Source organism: Crocodylus siamensis, chromosome 12 (genome assembly GCF_052110815.1).
Source record: "Crocodylus siamensis isolate JL-2025a chromosome 12, ASM5211081v1, whole genome shotgun sequence".
In the NCBI taxonomy this organism is placed as follows: domain Eukaryota; kingdom Metazoa; phylum Chordata; order Crocodylia; family Crocodylidae; genus Crocodylus; species Crocodylus siamensis.
In genome coordinates, this window is record NC_143406.1 from 19609088 (window position 1) to 19627904 (window position 18817).

Here is an 18817-nt window from a genome sequence, read left to right on the forward strand (position 1 = left end):
CAGTCCTTGGTGTCCTTGAGATCCACGGACCCACTGATCCAGGTCAACAGCTAATTACTTGTTTCTTTCATAGAGCTGTAATTTCTTTCTAAATGATTTCCAGATGTGCCAGCCAATTTATAACTTCTGAGCTATGTTGATAACTTACAGCCATTCAGATTATTTTTACTTTAACTGTCCTTAGGACTGACCAATAACAGTATAAGCCTTTCATTCTTTTGATAAGGTTAATTTTAACTACGCCACAGGGCCTCACTACTTCAAGGCTTTGCTAAATTTACTAGGCCTCATTACTACATACAAGGCCTCACTACATCTTAGACTTTAATTAGGCTCCTAGCAACAACATATAGCTTAACAGCTGAACAAATGACAGAAAAACACTTGGTTTAATCTTCATAAAGCCTTCAGCAAGCACCTTTATCACACAGACATAATTTTCAGCTGTCATGGGGTTACTACTAGGACCATTGTGATGTGCTGACATTTGAGGTGCATGAGGGTATCAGCTGAAAGTACTGATTGGACCCAGCCTGTTCAGACGTACTCTGTTAGCGTGTGTGTATTTGTGTCTAACTGCATTTATTATATTGTCCTGCTGAAATAAGGGATGAACTGAGTTTGAGGGTGTCAGCCTATCAATGCTGAATAGTCCAGCCTGACTCAGATGTGCTCTGTTAACCTACGTGCTTGTGTCTGACTGCATTTTATTGTTGCCCTGAGTTCAAGGAATATGAGGATGTTAGCCTGTCCTGTTGATCTGTGTGTTTATGTATGTACATATGTTTGACTGATTTGGTGGTTGGAGGAACCCAGCCCCATTGAAATTGAGTCCTGCAAGATAGCTTCATTGGGGGTGAGGACTTGCAGAAGAGAGAGGTACAGCTCCAAACAGAAACACAAGTAACAGAAGCAGCACATTGACAAAATTACAGAGACCCCAGAAACATACAGCAGAGCCCACGCAGGCAACCCAGGCTCGACCGCAGCTACTGGCCCCGCTCTCCCCAAGACAAAGCGTAAGGTGTTTGTTGTGGGAGACTCCATCCTGCGGGGCACTGAGGGGGCAATCTGCCGCCCCAACCCCTTAGCCCGGGAAGTCTGCTGCTTCCCGGGGGCCCGCATCCGAGACATTGCGGAGAGGATCCCGCAGCTCCTCCGGCCCACAGACCACTACCCCATGCTCCTTATTCATGTGGGCACCAATGACACGGCTCGGAGCACCCCCAGCCAGGTCATGAGGCGCTACAGGGAGTTGGGAGCGGGGCTTAGGGGTCTGGGAGCTCAGGTGGTGTTTTCGTCGATCCTCCCAGTCTCGGGGTATGGGCTGAGGAGGGAGAGGAGGATCCACGTGGTGAACCAAAGACTGCGGCGCTGGTGTTATTGGGAAGGCTTTGGCTTCCATGACCACAGCCCGCTCTTTGGCGAGAGAGGCAGCGAGCTGCTGGGAAGAGATGGCCTCCACCTCTCTCCCCTGGGGAGGAGGCTCTTCTCAGCCAGGCTGGCTGACCTGCTCCACCGGGCTTTAAACTAAGCCCACTGGGGGATGGGGGGACTACTGCCCCTGCTGGCCCGCTGAACGGCCCTTGCAAAGCCAGTGGACCAAGGCACTTAAGGGGGCACTTAAGGGAGCCCACCCCTGCCCCAGCCCTGGCACAATCTGTGGGCAAGGCAAGAGCCCCCAAGGGCACACTTTCCTGCCTGTACACTAATGCCAGGAGCCTGGGCAACAAGCAGGACGAGCTCGTCCTCCTGCTCAGTGCAAAGAAATATGATGTCATTGGGATAACGGAGACCTGGTGCGACTTCACCCATGACTGGACCACGGGTATAGAGGGCTATAGCCTGTACAGGAGGGATCGTGTTGACAAAAGGGGTGGGGGTGTAGCTCTCTATGTGAAGGAAAGCTACATGTCCCTGCAAGCTGATGTTGGCGACCAACATGGACAGCTAGAGACCCTCTGGGTAAAAATTCATGGGGAATTCGGCACAGGGGACACAACGGTGGGAGTCTACTACAGACCTCCCACTCAAAGTCCTGAGCTTGACCAGGAGTTCGCCCAGGAACTGACTGAGGCCGCTTGTTCCAGGACCTTGGTTGTCATGGGTGACTTCAATTACCCGGACATCTTGTGGGAAGATCACTCAGCTAAATCTGAGCGGGCGCAAAGCTTTCTCTCGTGCGTGGATGACCTCTACCTGACTCAAGAAGTCTATGGGCCAACGAGAGGCAAAGCGCTGCTTGACCTGGTACTGGCTACGGGGGACGACCTAATCGGCGACCTAGTGATTGATGGGAAGTTGGGTGACAGCGACCACGAGCTGATCACCTTCACCATCTGCCGTAAAGCTGGCAAGTCAGTCAGCAACACAGAGGTCCTTGACTTCAGAAAAGCCGACTTTGACAAGCTCAAGAGGCTAGACGGTCAGGCCCTCAGGGACCATGACCCCAGGGAGATGGGAGTTCAAGAAGAGTGGTTGCTTCTCAAGGAAGCGATCCTCAGTGCACAAGCTAAATCTGTTCCAACATGGAGGAAAGGCAGCAAGAAGGCACAGCAGCCCTCCTGGCTCTCCAGGGACCTAGCGGACCTACTGTGGCTAAAAAGGAAAGCCTACAAAGGATGGAGGACGGGATTCACCTCCAAGGAGGATTACTCCACGCTGGTCCGGTCCTGCAGGGAGCAAACCAGGAAAGCCAAGGCTGCAACTGAACTCCAACTAGCTTCAGGCATCAAGGACAACAAAAAGTCCTTTTTCAGATATGTGGGGAGCTGGAGGAAAAGCAAGGGCAATGTTGGACCCCTGCTAAACCAGATGGGGCAACCTGACAACTGACACCCAGGAAAAAGCCAACCTATTAAATAGGTACTTTGCGTCAGTCTTTCATCAGTCACATGGGATGCCCATGCCTGCTATGGGACAGGGAAATCTGGGTGAGGGGGATCCCCTACCCTCCATCAATGCTGACCTCGTGAAGGAACACCTTGAGAAGCTGGATACCTTCAAGTCAGCTGGCCCTGACAACCTGCACCCCAGGGTACTCAAGGAGCTGGCGAGCGTCATAGCCCAGCCCCTGGCACGGATCTTTGAAAACTCCTGGCGCTCTGGTGTAGTGTCCGAAGACTGGAAGAAGGCCAATGTGGTGCTGATCTTCAAGAAAGGGAGGAGAGTGGATCCCGGTAAACTACAGGCCTGTTAGCCTGACTTCTATCCTGGGGAAGATCTTAGAAAAGTGTTTTAAGGAGGCCATCCTTGAGGGACTGGCCCAGGCTAACATTCTAAGGGACAGCCAGCACGGGTTTGTTATGGGTAGGTCTTGTTTGACCAATCTCATTTCCTTCTATGACCAGGTGGCCTATCACCTGGACAAGGGAGAAGAGATTGATGTCATATATCTTGACTTCAAAAAAGCTTTTGATCTGGTATCCCATGATCACCTCTTGGCCAAACTGCCCAGTTGTGGCCTTAGCTCCACCACGATCCGCTGGCTGGGAAATTGGCTTCGTGGTCGGACCCAGAGGGTTGTGATTGATGGCAGTCACTCATCATGGTGCCCTGTGACCAGTGGGGTCCCTCAAGGCTCTGTCCTGGGACCCATACTGTTCAACATCTTCATTAACAATGTGGACATTGGAGTCAGGAGTGGACTGGCCAAGTTCGCCGATGACACCAAACTTTGGGGCAAAGCATCCATGCCAGAAGATAGGCGGGTGATCCAGGCTGACCTGGACAAGCTCAGCAAATGGGCAGATGAGAACCTGATGGTGTTTAACACCGAAAAATGCAAGGTTCTCCACCTTGGGAGGAAAAACCTGCAGCACCCTTATAGGCTCGGCCGTGCTACGTTGGTTAGCACTACAGAAGAAAAAGACTTGGGGGTCATCATTGACCACAAGATGAACATAAGCCTGCAATGCGATGCTGCGGCTAGTAAAGCGACCAAAATGCTGGCATGCATCCATAGATGCTTCTCAAGCAAATCCCGGGACGTCATTCTCCCCTTGTACTCGGCCTTGGTGAGGCCGCAGCTGGAGTACTGCGTCCAGTTTTGGGCTCCACAATTCAAAAAGGATGTGGAGAAGCTTGAGAGAGTCCAGAGGAGAGCCACGCACATGATCAGAGGTCAGGAAAACAGATCTTACGATGACAGGCTGAGAGCCATGGGACTGTTTAGCCTGGAAAAGCGTAGGCTCAGGGGTGATCTGATGGCCACCTATAAGTTTATCAGGGGTGACCACCAGGATCTGGGGGAACATCTGTTCACCAGAGCGCCCCAAGGGATGACGAGGTCGAACGGTCACAAACTCCTGCAAGACCGTTTCAGGCTGGACATAAGGAAGAATTTCTTTATTGTCCGAGCCCCCAAGGTCTGGAACAGTCTGCCAGCGGAGGTGGTTCAAGCACCTACATTGAACACCTTCAAGAGTAAATTGGATGCTTATCTTGCTGGGATCCTATGACCCCAGCTGACTTCCTGCCCTTTGGGCAGGGGGCTGGACTCGATGATCTCCTGAGGTCCCTTCCAGCCCTAACGTCTATGAAATCTATGAAATCTATGAAATATCCCTAATAAATGAGCAACCCCCAAAGTCATGGGCAAACCTGGTAGCAGCGGAGTAGAGAATGGTGGGTGGTGAGTGGGGACCGCCTGCTGCCAGCGTCCACACTGTCAGCAGCGGCAAGTGGAGACCGGCCACAGCTGCCAGCAGCTGCGTCGATGGCAGAGCGGGGGGTGGTGACTGCCTGCAGAAAATGGCGACGGCTTTGGCAGCAGGCAATTTCAGCAGGGGCGCATGTCCCCCTGTGACTCCCCTATGTGTCGTCTATGTCTGAATGCAAAAGTTAATTATGCTTCCCTGTTTTACTGAAGCATGTTCTTTTCTGCCCCTCCTGCTGCAGGGATTCTGTAGAGAGTGGTTGAGCCATTTTACCTTTGATCGTAATAGGTCTGATAGGAATATAGCTTTCAGCATCATCTTTCCTTTTTGAAGAAAGATTTTTTTCTGGTTTCTCACCTGTAGGACAATAAATGAGAAATATAAGGGAAATAGTCAAATTTATCTGTATTTTAAGAACAACAAATCAGTGATAATCCACTGGTCCTTAAAAATTAAAGTTTTATCACATTAACTATGTTAGCATAATTAAAATGACACCCCTCCCCATTCTCACCACATATATGGAGTTCTACCAAAATAGAAGTGTCTACGGGCAGATTATCCTCATTCTGGGCATGTCTACATGAGATGTTTATTGAGCTGATGACTAATTAGCTGAGCAGTAAACACCTTGGCATCTAAACATGTGCCCCTACTGGGCTGGAGTAAATTAATTTACTCTGCAGCAGGATAATACTTGTAAATGCAAGCACTATCCTGCTGTGGAATAAAAAAAATTTGCAGCAGCTTATGTGTAGATACTGAAGGAGCTGGCTGGGGCATGAGGATGCTTCAATGTGGCAGCCGCTTGCTGGCTAGCCCTGTGCTGAAGCTCCCTTGTACTCCAGCCAGCCCTCTACAGCACACTGAGCCAGGGGGAGCAGCCTCAGGCTGGCAGGGGGACCCTTAGGTCCCCCTCCCAGCCAGGGCTGATCTGACCCAGCTCCATGTGCTACACATTAATAAATTCCAGATCTTAACATTCTGGAGTTAATTGCTCCTATGTGCAAATTTTACAGCACACCAGAAGCAGTAAGCTCTAGAGTTTATTACTTATACTGGTATAACTTATTTTGCTCCAGAGGATGCATCTACACTTGCTATTAGTGTTCATTCATGCACACTAATAGCAGGTATAGATGCACCTTCTGAGAAGCAAAATAAGTTATACCAGTATAATGTACCTTATAGCAACTGCCTTCATACCTCTGGAACCACATCAGTAAAAGCAAAAATCACTCTCCTTACTGACAGTTACGCCAACATTTTAAAAAAAATGTAGATAGGTATTCAGACACATTTACAGGTGCAGGGAAGCTGATATATATCTTTAAGTTGCCGAACTCTGCATGCAATATAGGAAGTATGTGACCTTGAGAATCATTAGGACCTACAGTTTGAATCAAGTCACTGATGTTCACCAGAAAAAAGCTTTCATTTCCTTTGTCTGTGAAATTCCTTTCAACTTTTAAATAGAACTTTTTAAAAAAAGAGAAGGATGCGAAGTTTGAAGACAAAGTGTATTATTTTATAGGCAAATAACTGATCTGGGGGATTTACAGTTGAACATATAAAGCAAAATATGAAGATTTTACTTACTAACAGTTGAGAGATGCCTCTATGCATTCATCTTTGTAGAATATGGCATCCCTGGCACTGAGATAAAGAACTGCCTTTCAAAACCAAATGTAAAAGACTGGATTCCCCTACCTTCTCCCTAGGTTCTAGATTTTTCTTTACATTGGGGACATTTACACGTGCACCTTAATGCACAGTAGCCTATTCTACTTTGCATTAAAGTCGTGCATAAAAATACATACTAATATACTAATGCACAGTAGAACAGGCTACTGCGCATTGTCACCTAAAAAGCATGTGCTTGTGCTGCTGTGCATTAGTGCAGCCTAATGTTCATTTATTACCTCATATTGAAAGTATTAAATTTAATGTGCATTAGTAAAAGCACATTAAGGCATGTGTAGACATGCCCACTGAGTAGAACTCTGAAGTAGAGGCAGTGTGAAAAGGTAATAAAGGTAGCAAAAGAAGTAAAGGTGGACAGACAGTGTGACTATTCAGATGTAACTCTTAAAACACCTCCCTTTCTTCTTTGAGGGGGCTAGCTGTATTTTTATTTGTATTAGATAAGTATTAAATGGAAGGTGAATGAGAATTCTAGTTAAATATGGACTGCACCATACTGTGAGAGTACTAAATCCAGAGAATGTGATTTGATAAATGTGTTCACAGATTTCCATGCTCCAGGGAGGTAGGGTATATAGGAGATAACTGCTCCTGTTCAGAAAGAATGCATCTACAATAGATCTTTTATTTCTGTCTGTCTTTGTATAGTATAGATGACCTCCTTTGTTCTCTTCTGATGCAAGTACTTGACCCCCAGTTGTGAAAAACAGATGGGTTACTGATTGTTTTAGTAACCAGCTGTTTATACCTGATATACATCAGGGCTTGGGGGAACATCTATTCACTAAGGCCTGCCAGAGAAAGACAAGAAATAATGGGCACAAATTGATTGAAAATCACTTCAGGCTAGACATAAGGAAAAATTTCTTTACAAGTCGAGTGCCGAGGGTTTGGAACAGACTTCCCACAGATGTGGTATAGTCATCCCTGGCAATCTTCAAAAAACATTGTGCTGCCCATCTTGCTGGGATCATCTGATCTCAGCAGTCTTTCCTGCCTGAGAGCAGGGGAGCTGGACCCAATGATTTGTAAGTTCCCTTCCAGCCCCTAATAACTATGAAACTATGAGATTTTCTATTGAGAGCTTTCTCTGGTGCTCCTTCTGAAGCTGACTTGTTCAGCAGTCAGAAGAGAGATTTGTGGAACCAGGCAGCAACAAGATGCATGGTTGTCAAGTTGTGGCCTCAGACCCAGGGTTATGGCTTGCCTGGTGGCTCATCCTAATCTGCCACCTCCCAGCTGACCATCCAGACTGGAAACATTTGGTCAGACCCAGGGGAAAGGGAAGTGTCTGGGTGACAGGGTTCAGCCTCTATCCAAGCTGTTCTGTTGTTCTTTATGCTGCTCTCTACTTGATATCTTGGCTCCCTGGCCCAGTTTGCCCTCTGACTCCATGCACTGCTTGACCTTTTGGCTTCCTAACTCAGCTTTTCCTTAGACTTGGCTCCTTGCTTGATATCTTGGCTACTCACCAGTCTGCTTCCAAACACCCCATTGCCACCAGCTACACACAGCAGTGGTCCATATGCTTCACAATCCTGTCCTTGTATCCTTCCCAGACACCAAGTGGTGGAACACCCTTGATAAAGGCATGGGTTCCCAACTGTATTCCACCCTCATCCCATGAGTCACTGAGGCCTTCAGCTGGTAGCTCCTCCATGAAACTATTGCCACAAGTGTATATCTGATGCATTTCAGACACCCCTGACACCTGCCCCTTCTGTAATCACAGTGTATCAAGTTGCAGCCTCTTCACTGCCTCCTCAAGAACCTTTTGATGAGGTTATGGCTGCACTACTTTCCACACCTTCTTGTTTATTCACTCCCTGTCCATGCCCCCCCCCCTCCCCCCCCCTTCCTGGGACCTCCTGGTCAACCTTCTGACCTCCTCCTGACACTAGCTAAGCTGGCTGTCTATCTGACCAGGACGGAGGCCACCCTTCTCCTCCTCTGTTTTATTTCTGGGACTAATGCCCAGGTACACACATAATGCTCATCACACACCTATCTGAAAGTGGAATGGCTATGTGCACATAAGTGAAGTAGAATGCTGCCCAAAGTATACAACTACTAGATGGATATGATGTTGAATGAGCTGGTGTCAGAGATGTCTTGCTTTTGTGGACAGGATCTTAAGAGTGTGCTTTTCCTTGTAGACTGTACTTTCAGGGATCGTTTCTGTAGTTGGTGACTAGAGATGTCCAAAAGTGATTGTCTATGAACATTTTTTCTATGCAATTTTTTCAGGACACATGGAGGTTTTCATAGTACACTCACTGTCCTAAACTCCCAGGCATTGAGACAGAGTCTAGGGGCATTTTTACATGTGCTTCAGGGGCTGGGGGGGAGGGGATGCTTTAATTAGAGTGGCTCTTGGAGTGTCTCATGTATCAGCATCCCCACACTTCAAAATGGCAGCGAGGGCACTTTAACTAAAGCTTGTCAAATAAGCTTTAGTTAAAGCACCGTGCCTGCCACGATTTTGAAGCATGGGGATGCTGATACACAAGATGTGGGTGCTGGCTGGAGCACACTAATAAGCATACTCCATCTGACTTGATCGAGTCTGCTCTGATGCACTGTAATTACAGTGCATTGGAGCAGCCTCCCTGCTCATGTACAGGAACTCCAGCATTCCAGGTGTTTCCCCAACTGTATACAAAAAGGTCCTAACAATGCATACCTCAGCCCATACTGAAATCACTGGTCAAAACCAAATAATCATCTGGAGTTGGAAATGGTTTACAGGGAGGATTTTTAGAGCCTACAACTACTCATGTATTCCAAAATGGACAAATCTTTTAAAAGCAGTTCTGAAGCTTATACCATAACCCCGCAAAGGATAGCTAAAAATGCTATTTATTGCACTGGTATAGAAATGATAAGCAAGGCTTACTTTGACTTCTAAATTCAAGCACAGGAAGAGCATCAAGGTCACAGCATGTCCCAGTCGCCTGGTCCTTGATAACATCCTTTTTCAATGACTCATTGCTGTGTAACTGAAGGCTTGCAAAACTTGAAATTGTTTCTTCCATCAGAGATGGCTCTGACAGCATGTCCTCTTCAACAAAGTCATAGTCATCACTAGAACAATCCTTTTCCATCCTTTTTTGACTGACATTGAGTTCCAAACTTCTTCTCAGTTCCTGATATAATCCAGATTGATTTATATTTGTAAGAAAAGTCTCAAAATAAACCAAACCACTCCCTTCCTCAAGAGAAAACACATACATGTGTTTGATAAATACACACACCTTAAGCAGCTAAAAAGCAGCACAGACCAGAACTTGGGAGAGCTCATTTCCCTGAGATAATGAGCCACACTATCTCTCTCACTAGCATGCATTTTTCCGGCCTTACGTATTTTCCTTTCTTAGTTGCCCAGTAGGTCAGTTTCTAGCCCATTGCTTTCTAGTTAAGGTACTTTATTAGAAAATGGGAGACAGATTCAAACTCTACCTAAGCAGAGAGACATCTATAATATGAATCTTCTACTTTCTTGGTACGGACCACTAGGCTACTTTGCTAAAAGATTCTTTTTTAAACAGCTGCTAATTGTGGTTTTACAATTTTGAGGACTTAAATGAAGTATGGGCTTTGTCAGATGGAACAGAATTGCAACAGTGGGAATGGCTATAGTGCAGGAGGGGGCAATTATTTTGGTGGAGGGCCACTTAACACATTTTGGTGAGCTGTCAGGGGCTGCATAGGTAGCCCTGCCTCCTGGTCACCACACTGGGACCAGAAGCCCTGCCCCCTAACCCCTGATCTTTGCTACCAGATGTCCCCCCTTTCTTGCCCCCCCATACTCATTTTGGGAGGGGGGGTTGCCATCTTAGAACCAGAAAAAAACCCAAATCATACACTAGAAGTCAAGCACCTACTATATTTTAATTTTATTGCAAAAAATATGTCATGCCTTGAGATTGTCTACTGTATATAGAAGGGATTGCATAATGAACTCAAAAATAAAGTGTCACTCTTTGATATTGTGTCTGTATGGTGGGGGTGGGGGTGTGTGTGTGTATGTGTGTGTGTGGTGGGGTATGATGGTCTGGGGGGGTTGTGAGAAGGTGTGGCTGTGTAGGGGCATAGGGTACTTTGGGGTATATGCATGTGTCATTGGGGCTGTGGGGGTAGGCTGTAGCTGTGTGGCATGTGAGGGAGGGTGGACGGTGTAGGTGTGCTTGGTGTGCAGTTCCCGCTGCCTACTGGCAGCAGCAGCAGGTGGGGAGGTCAGGGCTCTTGTGCCTGGTGCAAGTGCCCATTGGACCATCCCCTGGCTCTCATGCCCCCTGCAGCAGCCAGGGGAAGCTGGAGGATCTGGCCACAGCTGCCTGGGGCCAGGGGCCCTCTTTAAAAGTCAGCCCTGCATGGTACTCCCTGGCCATCTGTGTTTCTGGCCTGGAGTAGTCTGTAGCATGCTGGCACAACCCTCTCCAACTCTGTCACCAAAGCCTATGCCCACTGTGCAATGGTTGCTCCACACCTAGGCCCCAGGAGCGATGACCCATGCCCTGGGCTCCTGCTTGCCACCACGGCAACTACTGCTTGGCCTGAGTCAGTCTCAGCCCTGCCTGCCCCCACATGCTGTGCAACTGCACAGCCAGGCTCACTGCTATGTCTGAGGCCCCCTGCCCCATGGTGACCCTGCCCAGCCCCTGGGCTGTCACCCAGGCCTCAACAGGGACACTGATGATGTGCACGTGGACACTGTTACCGGTCATAATACTGGTGTCATCCACAAGCTCCAGGACTGGTGGCTGCACATCGTCTACTGCACCTGGGGTAATGAGCAGTGGCTGGAGTTCTTTCGAATGACCCAGGCCACCTTCCAGGAGTTCCTTGATCAACTCTGCCTGAACCTGGAGTGGCAGGCCACCACCATGTGGTTGTCCCTTCCCACAGACACCCAGCCGGCCATTGCCCTCCTCAAGCTGGCCATGCCTGCTTGCCTATGCTATGCTGACCGCCTCTTTAGAATGGGCAAGTTGACCACCAGGGAAGCCACCCTAGAGGTCTGAGGTGCCTTCCAGGATGTGCTAGGGTATACTGTGCTCTGCGTTCATGAGCCCCTGGAGGTGGTGGCAGGGTTCTGTGCCCTTGGCTTCCCACCCCCACCCCAGTCCCCCCCAGTCCATTGGGGCCCTGGATGGGATGTACAACCCCATCAGCTGCCCATCCCATGGTAAACTGGACTTCAGGAAGGTCTTTGACACTGTCTCCCACCCCATTCTCATTAAAAAGCTAGGTGACTGTGGCACTGAGGCCTACACAGTCAGATGGGTCACAAATTGGCTAGCAGGCCGCACTCAGAGAGTGGCAGTGGATGGGTCATATTTGACTTGGAGGGAGGCGGGCAGTGGAGTATCCCAGGGCTCAGTCCTCGGGCCTGTACTTTTCAATTTCTTTATCAGTGACTTGGATGAGGGGGTGAAAAACACCCTGTTCAAATTCGCTGACACTACCAAGATTTGGGGCATGGTGGGCATGCTAGAAGGAAGAAACAGGATACAACTGGGCCTGGACAGGTTACAGGGATGGGCAAATGTGAATAGGATGGGATTCAATACTGACAAGTGCAAGGTACTGTACTTGGGCAGGAAGAACCAGCAGCATACCTATAGGCTGGGGATCTCCCATCTTGAAAGCACAGTGGCAGAAGGAGATCTTGGAGTCATTATCGATTCCAAAATGAACATGGGCCGCCAATGTGAGGACGCGGTCAGCAAGGCTAACCGCACCTTGTCATGTATCCACAGATGCATCACAAGCAGGTCCAAGGAGGTGATCCTCCCCCTCTGTGCGACACTGGTCAGGCCACAGTTGGAGTACTGTGTCCAGTTCTGGGTGCCACACTTCAGGAGGGATGAGGCCAGCATTGAGAGGATCCAGAGGAGGGCCACTCGCATGATCAGGGGGCAGCAGGACAGGCCCTATGAGGAGAGGCTAAGGGACCTGAACTTGTTCAGCCTTCACAAGAGAAGGCTGAGAGGGGATCTAGTGGCTGTCTATAAACTTACCGGGGGGACCAGAGGGGATTGGGTGAGATCCTGTTCCCCCGAGCACCTCCCAGAGTAACAAGGAACAACGGCCACAATTTGATTGAGAGTAGGTTCAGGCTAGATATCAGGAGGCACTACTTCACAATCAGGGTGGCCAGGATCTGGAACCAGCTTCCAAGGGAAGTGGTGCTGGCTCCTACCTTTGGGGTCTTTAAAAGGAAGCTTGATAACTACCTAGTTGGGGTCATTTGAGTTTAAACTTAGTGAGGGTCATAAGAGTCCCGTATTCATTCCTGCCCAGGGCAGGGAGTCAGACTTGATGATCTGCTCAGGTCCCCTCTGACCCTACTTCCTTCCCCATACTTCTTCTAAACCATCCATGATACATGCAGTGGGACTGCCATTCTGTCATGCTGTAAGCCATCATCAACCACCATGGTGACTTCACCAATGTGAGTGCCAGCTGGACTGGCAGTGCCCATGATGCCTGTATGTTCCGCCACTCCATCCAGCCAGATCTGATGGACAGCAGGGAGTTCCTGCCAGAGGTAGCAGACCTCCAGCTGGTTGAGGTGGTAGTCCTGCCCCTCCTCACTGGGGACCCTGCCTACCTGCTCCTCCCCTTGCTCATACAGCCCTACATCAGCCACTTGGACCCCTGCCAGGCACATTTCAACAGGTGCCCAGGCTGAACCCATGCACCTGTGGAATGAGCCTTCAGCTGCCTGAAGGGATGCTGATACACCCTTCCTGCCCACCTTGAGGTCAGAGGACAATATTCTCCAGGTCAGAGGTCTCTGCCTGCCTAGCTGAGGGGACACTGGCTGCTCAATAAAGTTTTACACTGCCTCCTGCCTCCCTGCATGCTGCGGGGGGAAACTGTGGGGGTCAGGAGGCAGCTCGGCCGGGCTGGGTTTGGAGGGGGGCCAGAGGCAGGGACAGGGGCAGGCCCACCTTGCAGTGCAGGGCTTACCAGGTAGGTGTGGCAGGCATGCCCAGTGGTCTGAGTCTGTCCCTGATGGTGGCAATGATGTACAGCTTCCGACAGTGTCCTAAGCTGAAGGAGCACAGTGCCTGGATGGCCTGGCAGGGGCCCCCACCAAGGAGAAGCTGGAGCTTGTGAGGTCAGACGGTGCCATCCTTGGGCTGGCCTCCTGGGCAGGCAGGGCTGTGCACCTGTAGCTGGTGGGGCAGGTGCTGGCCCAGGCTGCCAGAGCTGCTGAATGATTCATAGATGTTAGGGTCAGAAGGGGCCTCAATAGATCATCGAGTCCAACCCCCTGCATAGGCAGGAAAGAGTGCTGGGTTCAGATGACCCCAGCTAGATGCCTATCTAACCTCCTCTTGAAGACCCCCAGGGTAGGGGAGAGCACCACCTCCCTTGGGAATCTATTCCAGATTTTGGCCACTCTAACTGTAAAGAAGTTCTTCTTAATGTCCAGTCTAAATCTGCTCTCTGCTAGCTTATGGCCATTATTTCTTGTAACCCCCAGGCGCGCCTTGGTGAATAGAGCCTCACCAATTCCCTTCTGTACCCCCATGATGAATTTATAGGCAGCCACAAGGTCACCTCTCAACCTTCTCTTGTGGAGGCTGAAGAGGTCCAGGTGCCCTAGTCTCTCCTCGTAGAGCTTGGTCTGAAAGCCCTTAACCATACAAGTGACCCTTCTCTGGACCCTCTCCAGGTCATCCGCATCCCTCTTAAAGTGTGGCACCCAAAACTGGACGCAGTGTTCCAACTACGGTCTGACCACTGCCCAATAGAGGGGAAGTATCACCTCCTTGGTTCTGTTTGTGAAGTGCAGTTAGCTTTGCTGATGACTTCGTCACACTGACGACTCATGCTCAACTTGGAGTCCACTTGGACTCTGAGATCTCTTTCCGCTTCCATGTTGCCAAGCAGGTCATTTCCTAGGCAGTAGGTGTGCTGGACATTTTTCCTCCCTAGGTGCAGCACTTTTCATTTCTCCTTGTTAAATTGCATTCTATTGTTTTCTGCCCATTTGTCCAGCCTGTTCAGGTCTGCCTGTAGTTGTTCCCTGCCCTCTGATGTGTCCACTTCTCCCCACGGTTTTGTATCATCTGCAAACTTGGACAGAGTACACTTCATTCCCTCGTCCAAGTCATTGATGAAGACATTGAAGAGTACTGATCCAAGGACCGAGCCCCACTGCCCACATCCTTCCAGATTGATACCGACCCATCTACCACCACTCTCTGGGTATGACCCTCTAGCCAATTTGCCACCCACCAGATTGTGTAATCATCCAGATCACAGCCTCTTAATTTGTATGGGGTGAGATACCATATCAAAAGCCCTCCTGAAGTCCAAGTAAACGATACCTACCCCTACTCCTGCGTCCAGCTGTTTTGTAACCTGATTATAAAAAGAGACTAGATTAGTCAGGCATGATCTACCTGCTACTAACCCGTGCTGGTTTCCCCTCAGCATAATTTTTCCTGCAGGCTCTCACATATATGAGCCTTAATAATCTTTACAAAGACTTTACCAAGGATGGAGGTGAGACTGACTGGCCTGTAGTTGCCTGGATCCTCCTTCCTTCCCTTCTTGAATATAGGGACCACATTGGCTCTTTTCCAGTCCTCCAGGACCTGGCCTGTGTGCCAAGAGTGCTCAAATATTCTTGCCAGTGGCTGTGCAATGACATCAGCCAGTGCCTTCAGTACCCTCGGATGGAGCTCATCCGGGCCTGCCGACTGAAACGCATTCAGTCCTTCCAAATGATTCTGCACCATATCAGGGTCAACACTTGGTAGTCTGGTGCCCTGCTATAGCCTCTCTACAATCCTATTGTGAGACTTGTTTCGCCCCTTGTTTAGGAACACTGAGGCAAAGAACTCATTGAGGAGTTCAGCCTTGTCCCCCCTGTCTGTCACCAATTGCTTTTGCCTGCTCAGTAGTGGTCCTATACCACCCTGGGCCTTTTACTCCCTATATATCTGGAAAAAAAAATTTTGTTATCCTTAACTTGGAAAGCCATCCTTAGCTCATGGTAGCTTTGGCCTTTCTAACTGCCTCCCTACAACTGCGAGCTGAGGAGGCATACTTCTCTTTAGTAATTTCTCCCTGTATCCACTGCTTATTCCCCTTTTTGCCCTTAGGCTACTCTGGATTTTTCTGGTCAGCCAAGGAAGCCTTTTGGCCCCTGTGGCAGGAGTCCTACTCGCAGAGCCTCTCTGGATGTGTGGCTCCGCCCTCCTGCAATGGGCCAACTGACTGCTTACTCGCCTGCCATGCCTTGATCTTACTTTTGATTAATAGATGATTGGAATCAGCAGGAGGCTGCCCATTTTTATGCACCCCGATGACAGGGGGCGCTGCCTGCGGCTCCTTTTCCTCCCGTACACCGCAGCCCAAGCCTCGCAGATGGTGCTGGTGTGATCTGACTTGGGCCCTGTTATTATGTCTCGGCCCTTCGTTTGCTCTCGGGGCTCCTCGCTACCCCCTAACTCCAGGGCTGGGGCCCACACACTCCAAACAATGCTGTGCCCTCTCCAGCGCCAGGAACCTCCACACTACTGTGGAGTCCCTATGAGGCCTCCTCCAACCCCTTATAGCCTCACCCAGTCCTCCGGTTAAACAGTAAACACAAAACACAAAGCCCCCGGGCTATAACATAAAGCTAAACCGTTCTGGTCAAAAATACGAATCCATCCCTACCAGAGAGAGAGGGAGAGAGCGCATCAACCCCCCTCCCCAGAAACCAGGGGATGTTCTGATCGTCAGAGTTCTCCCCTTTGTTCTGGCTGAGTTCCTCCTCCCTCAGCTGCCAGAGGGGAACTGCCCTCCTGGCCTTCTGCCTGGGCTTAAGAAGGGCTAAGTGCCGACCCTTCCTGTCTCTAGGTTTCCCTGGTTGCTAGGGCAACCAGCACCTGTGCAGTCCTGGTGACTGGCAGCTGTGCTTCCCACTTCCTGCCACTAGGGGTCTCTCCCGAGCCATTTCTGCTCTCAGTTTCAGGGCACCTGAGAGCTCTGCGACACACCTCCCCCCACTTCAACTCCAGACTCACCAAGCCGATCTTCATTCTTGCAGGTGTTATCTCTGCCTGGGCTCCTCTCTGGGCCTGTCCTCTGGCACCCGACAACCTGGATATAGGAGGCGGAGGTTTTCCCCAAAGGCGCACAATGTGGGATTTGTTGGGAGTTACCCGCCACAGGTAGTCCCCCGACATTAGCCAGCCTTGGTAGGGTGCCCCTCGGCCTGTAAAACCCCAGGCCCAATATACCCTTCAGCTGGGACGTTAGCTGCTGCATCGTTGCTCAGGGTGGGGGCTGTCCCTCTGAGGGAGGCCCTCTCCCTTATTCTCTCTCCTGACAGGCCGGCCCCAGCTGGAACGGTTGATACTTAGAGTGATCACCCTGCCTCCCCATAACAGGGTTTGCTTTCCCTGCCATCCAACCCCCCTTCTTCTTTCTTGTCTGGGGTCCTCCTGATTATCCAGGCCCCTCTTCTTCCTCGTATTGCCTTGAGAAGAAGTCAGCATTTGTATTCAGGGCCCCCGAGCGATGTTTCATCTCAAAACAATACGGTTGTAGACTCAGAGCCCACCTCATCAGCCTAGCATCGTCCGTCTTCATATTTTGTAACCAGCATAAGGGCGCGTGATCAGTAATCAGTGTGAACTGACGTCCTAATAGATAATACCGGAATGTTTCGACAGCCCATTTAATTGCCAAACACTCCTTTTCTGTAGTGGCATAATTTCATGCTGGAGGATGCAACTTCCTACTTATGTAGGCTATGGGTCGTTCTTCTTCACCCTCTCTGCATCAACACCGCTTCAACACCTTTGAGGCATCTGTCTGTACTTGGAAGGATTTATTAAAGTCTGGTGTATATAAAACGGGTTGCAAGCACAGTGCGTCCTTTACTGCTCGAAAAGCTTCTTCCGCAGCTGGTGTCCATCTCACCTCGGTCGGAGCTTCTGCCTTTGTCATCTCGGTCAAAGGTTCCACCACCTCTGCAAAATGAGGTACAAACCTCCTATAATAATTGACTAACCCCAAAAAGGCTCTCACTTGCCTTTTAGTATGAGAGCCTGATACCTCTGTAATGCCTCCACCTTGCTCAACAATGGTCTTACCTGTCCACTTCCTACTAGGAATCCCAGATATTGGGTTTCTTCTTTCCCTATTGTGCATTTCTTCGGGTTGGCTGTCACCCTGACCCTTCTCAGGTCCTGCACTACCGCTCTCAGTGCTGTGAGGTGTTCTGCCCGGCTTGTGGTGTAGATTACAATATCATCAATGTAAGCTGCTGTGTAGCCCCCGTGTGGAGCCAAGACTCTGTCCATCAGACGTTGAAATGTAGCTGCAGCTCCATGTAATCCGAATGGCATACGACAGAATTGGAAAAGACTCCAGGGGGTAGGAAACGCTGTCTTTTCTTGATCCTCGGGGGGCACTGGGATCTGCCAGTACCCTTCTGTCAGGTCTAGGGTGGAGATATAGCGAGCTTGTTCTCTATCAGCTCGTCTATTCTTGGCATTGGGTATGCATCGAACCTAGCTACTGCATTCACCTTCTGGAAATCAATGCAGAGGTGAATTTTCCCATCGGGCTTAGGTACTGCCACGATAGGGCTCCGCCAGTCACTGTGTGATTTGCATATAATGCCTCTCTCCAGCATCATTGTGATTTTCATTTTTATTTGGATCTGCAGTCATTGGGGAATCCGCCGCCAGTGCTCACGGACCACCTGGCCCAAAGGAGTTCTTATTCGATGCACCACACCCCGAGCTTCCCCAGGTGTTTCCTGGAATACATCTCTATACTCCTTGATTAGCTCGGTAGCCTGTCTTCTCTGCACTTTTGATAATCATGGGGCCAGTTCCACATCCCCCAGTCCACTCTCCTCAGTCAATGAGGGTCCCAATTCCAATTCCTCGGGATGGATGGATAGGTACATGTATTCCTGGTCCTCCCACTTCTTTAGCATGTTAATGTGGTATACTTGCTTTTTCTTCTGTTCATCTATCTGGAACACGTTGTAGTTTACGGGCCCCACTTGGCGTACCACTTTGTAGGGTCCTTGCCACTGCGCAAGCAGCTTACTTTCTCGGTTGGGCAATAGAACCAAGACATGGTCTCCCACCTCCAATTTTCTTGCCCGTGCACTTCGGTTATAATATCTCGTTTGACGCTGTTGCGCCTCCTTGAGATTTTCTTGGGCCGCACTTTGGGCTGCTTCCAGACGTTCCTGCAGATGTATGACATAGTGGATTAAGTTCTGGTCTCTACTCTGCTGTTCCTCCCAACTTTCTTTAATCAGATCCAGGATTCCTCTTGGTTGGCAGCCGTATAATAATTCAAAGGGTGAAAACCCCGTTGAGGCTTGCGGTGCCTCCCTTACCGCAAACAACGGTGGTATCATTTTGTCCCACTCCTGGGGTCTCTTGACCATGAACTTCTTCAACATTTGCTTCAGC

The 18817-nt window shown here is 49.6% G+C and overlaps 1 protein-coding gene and 1 pseudogene across 6 annotated transcripts in view; one reads left to right on the forward strand and one right to left on the reverse strand.

The window, feature by feature from the left end:
• Positions 1-18817, reverse strand: part of KATNIP (katanin interacting protein) — a 134263-nt gene that overhangs the window by 35729 nt on the left and 79717 nt on the right. For all 6 annotated transcript variants that reach the window (XM_090024848.1, XM_090024850.1, XM_090024844.1 and 3 more), the window contains 2 exons: positions 9259-9508; positions 4932-5015 (listed from right to left, as the gene is read on the reverse strand). In XM_090024848.1, coding sequence (XP_089880974.1) covers positions 4932-5015; positions 9259-9508 — 334 coding nt within the window. The remainder of the gene's footprint in view (positions 1-4931; positions 5016-9258; positions 9509-18817) is intronic.
• On the forward strand, positions 8516-8588 carry LOC149854735 (small nucleolar RNA U3; annotated as a pseudogene).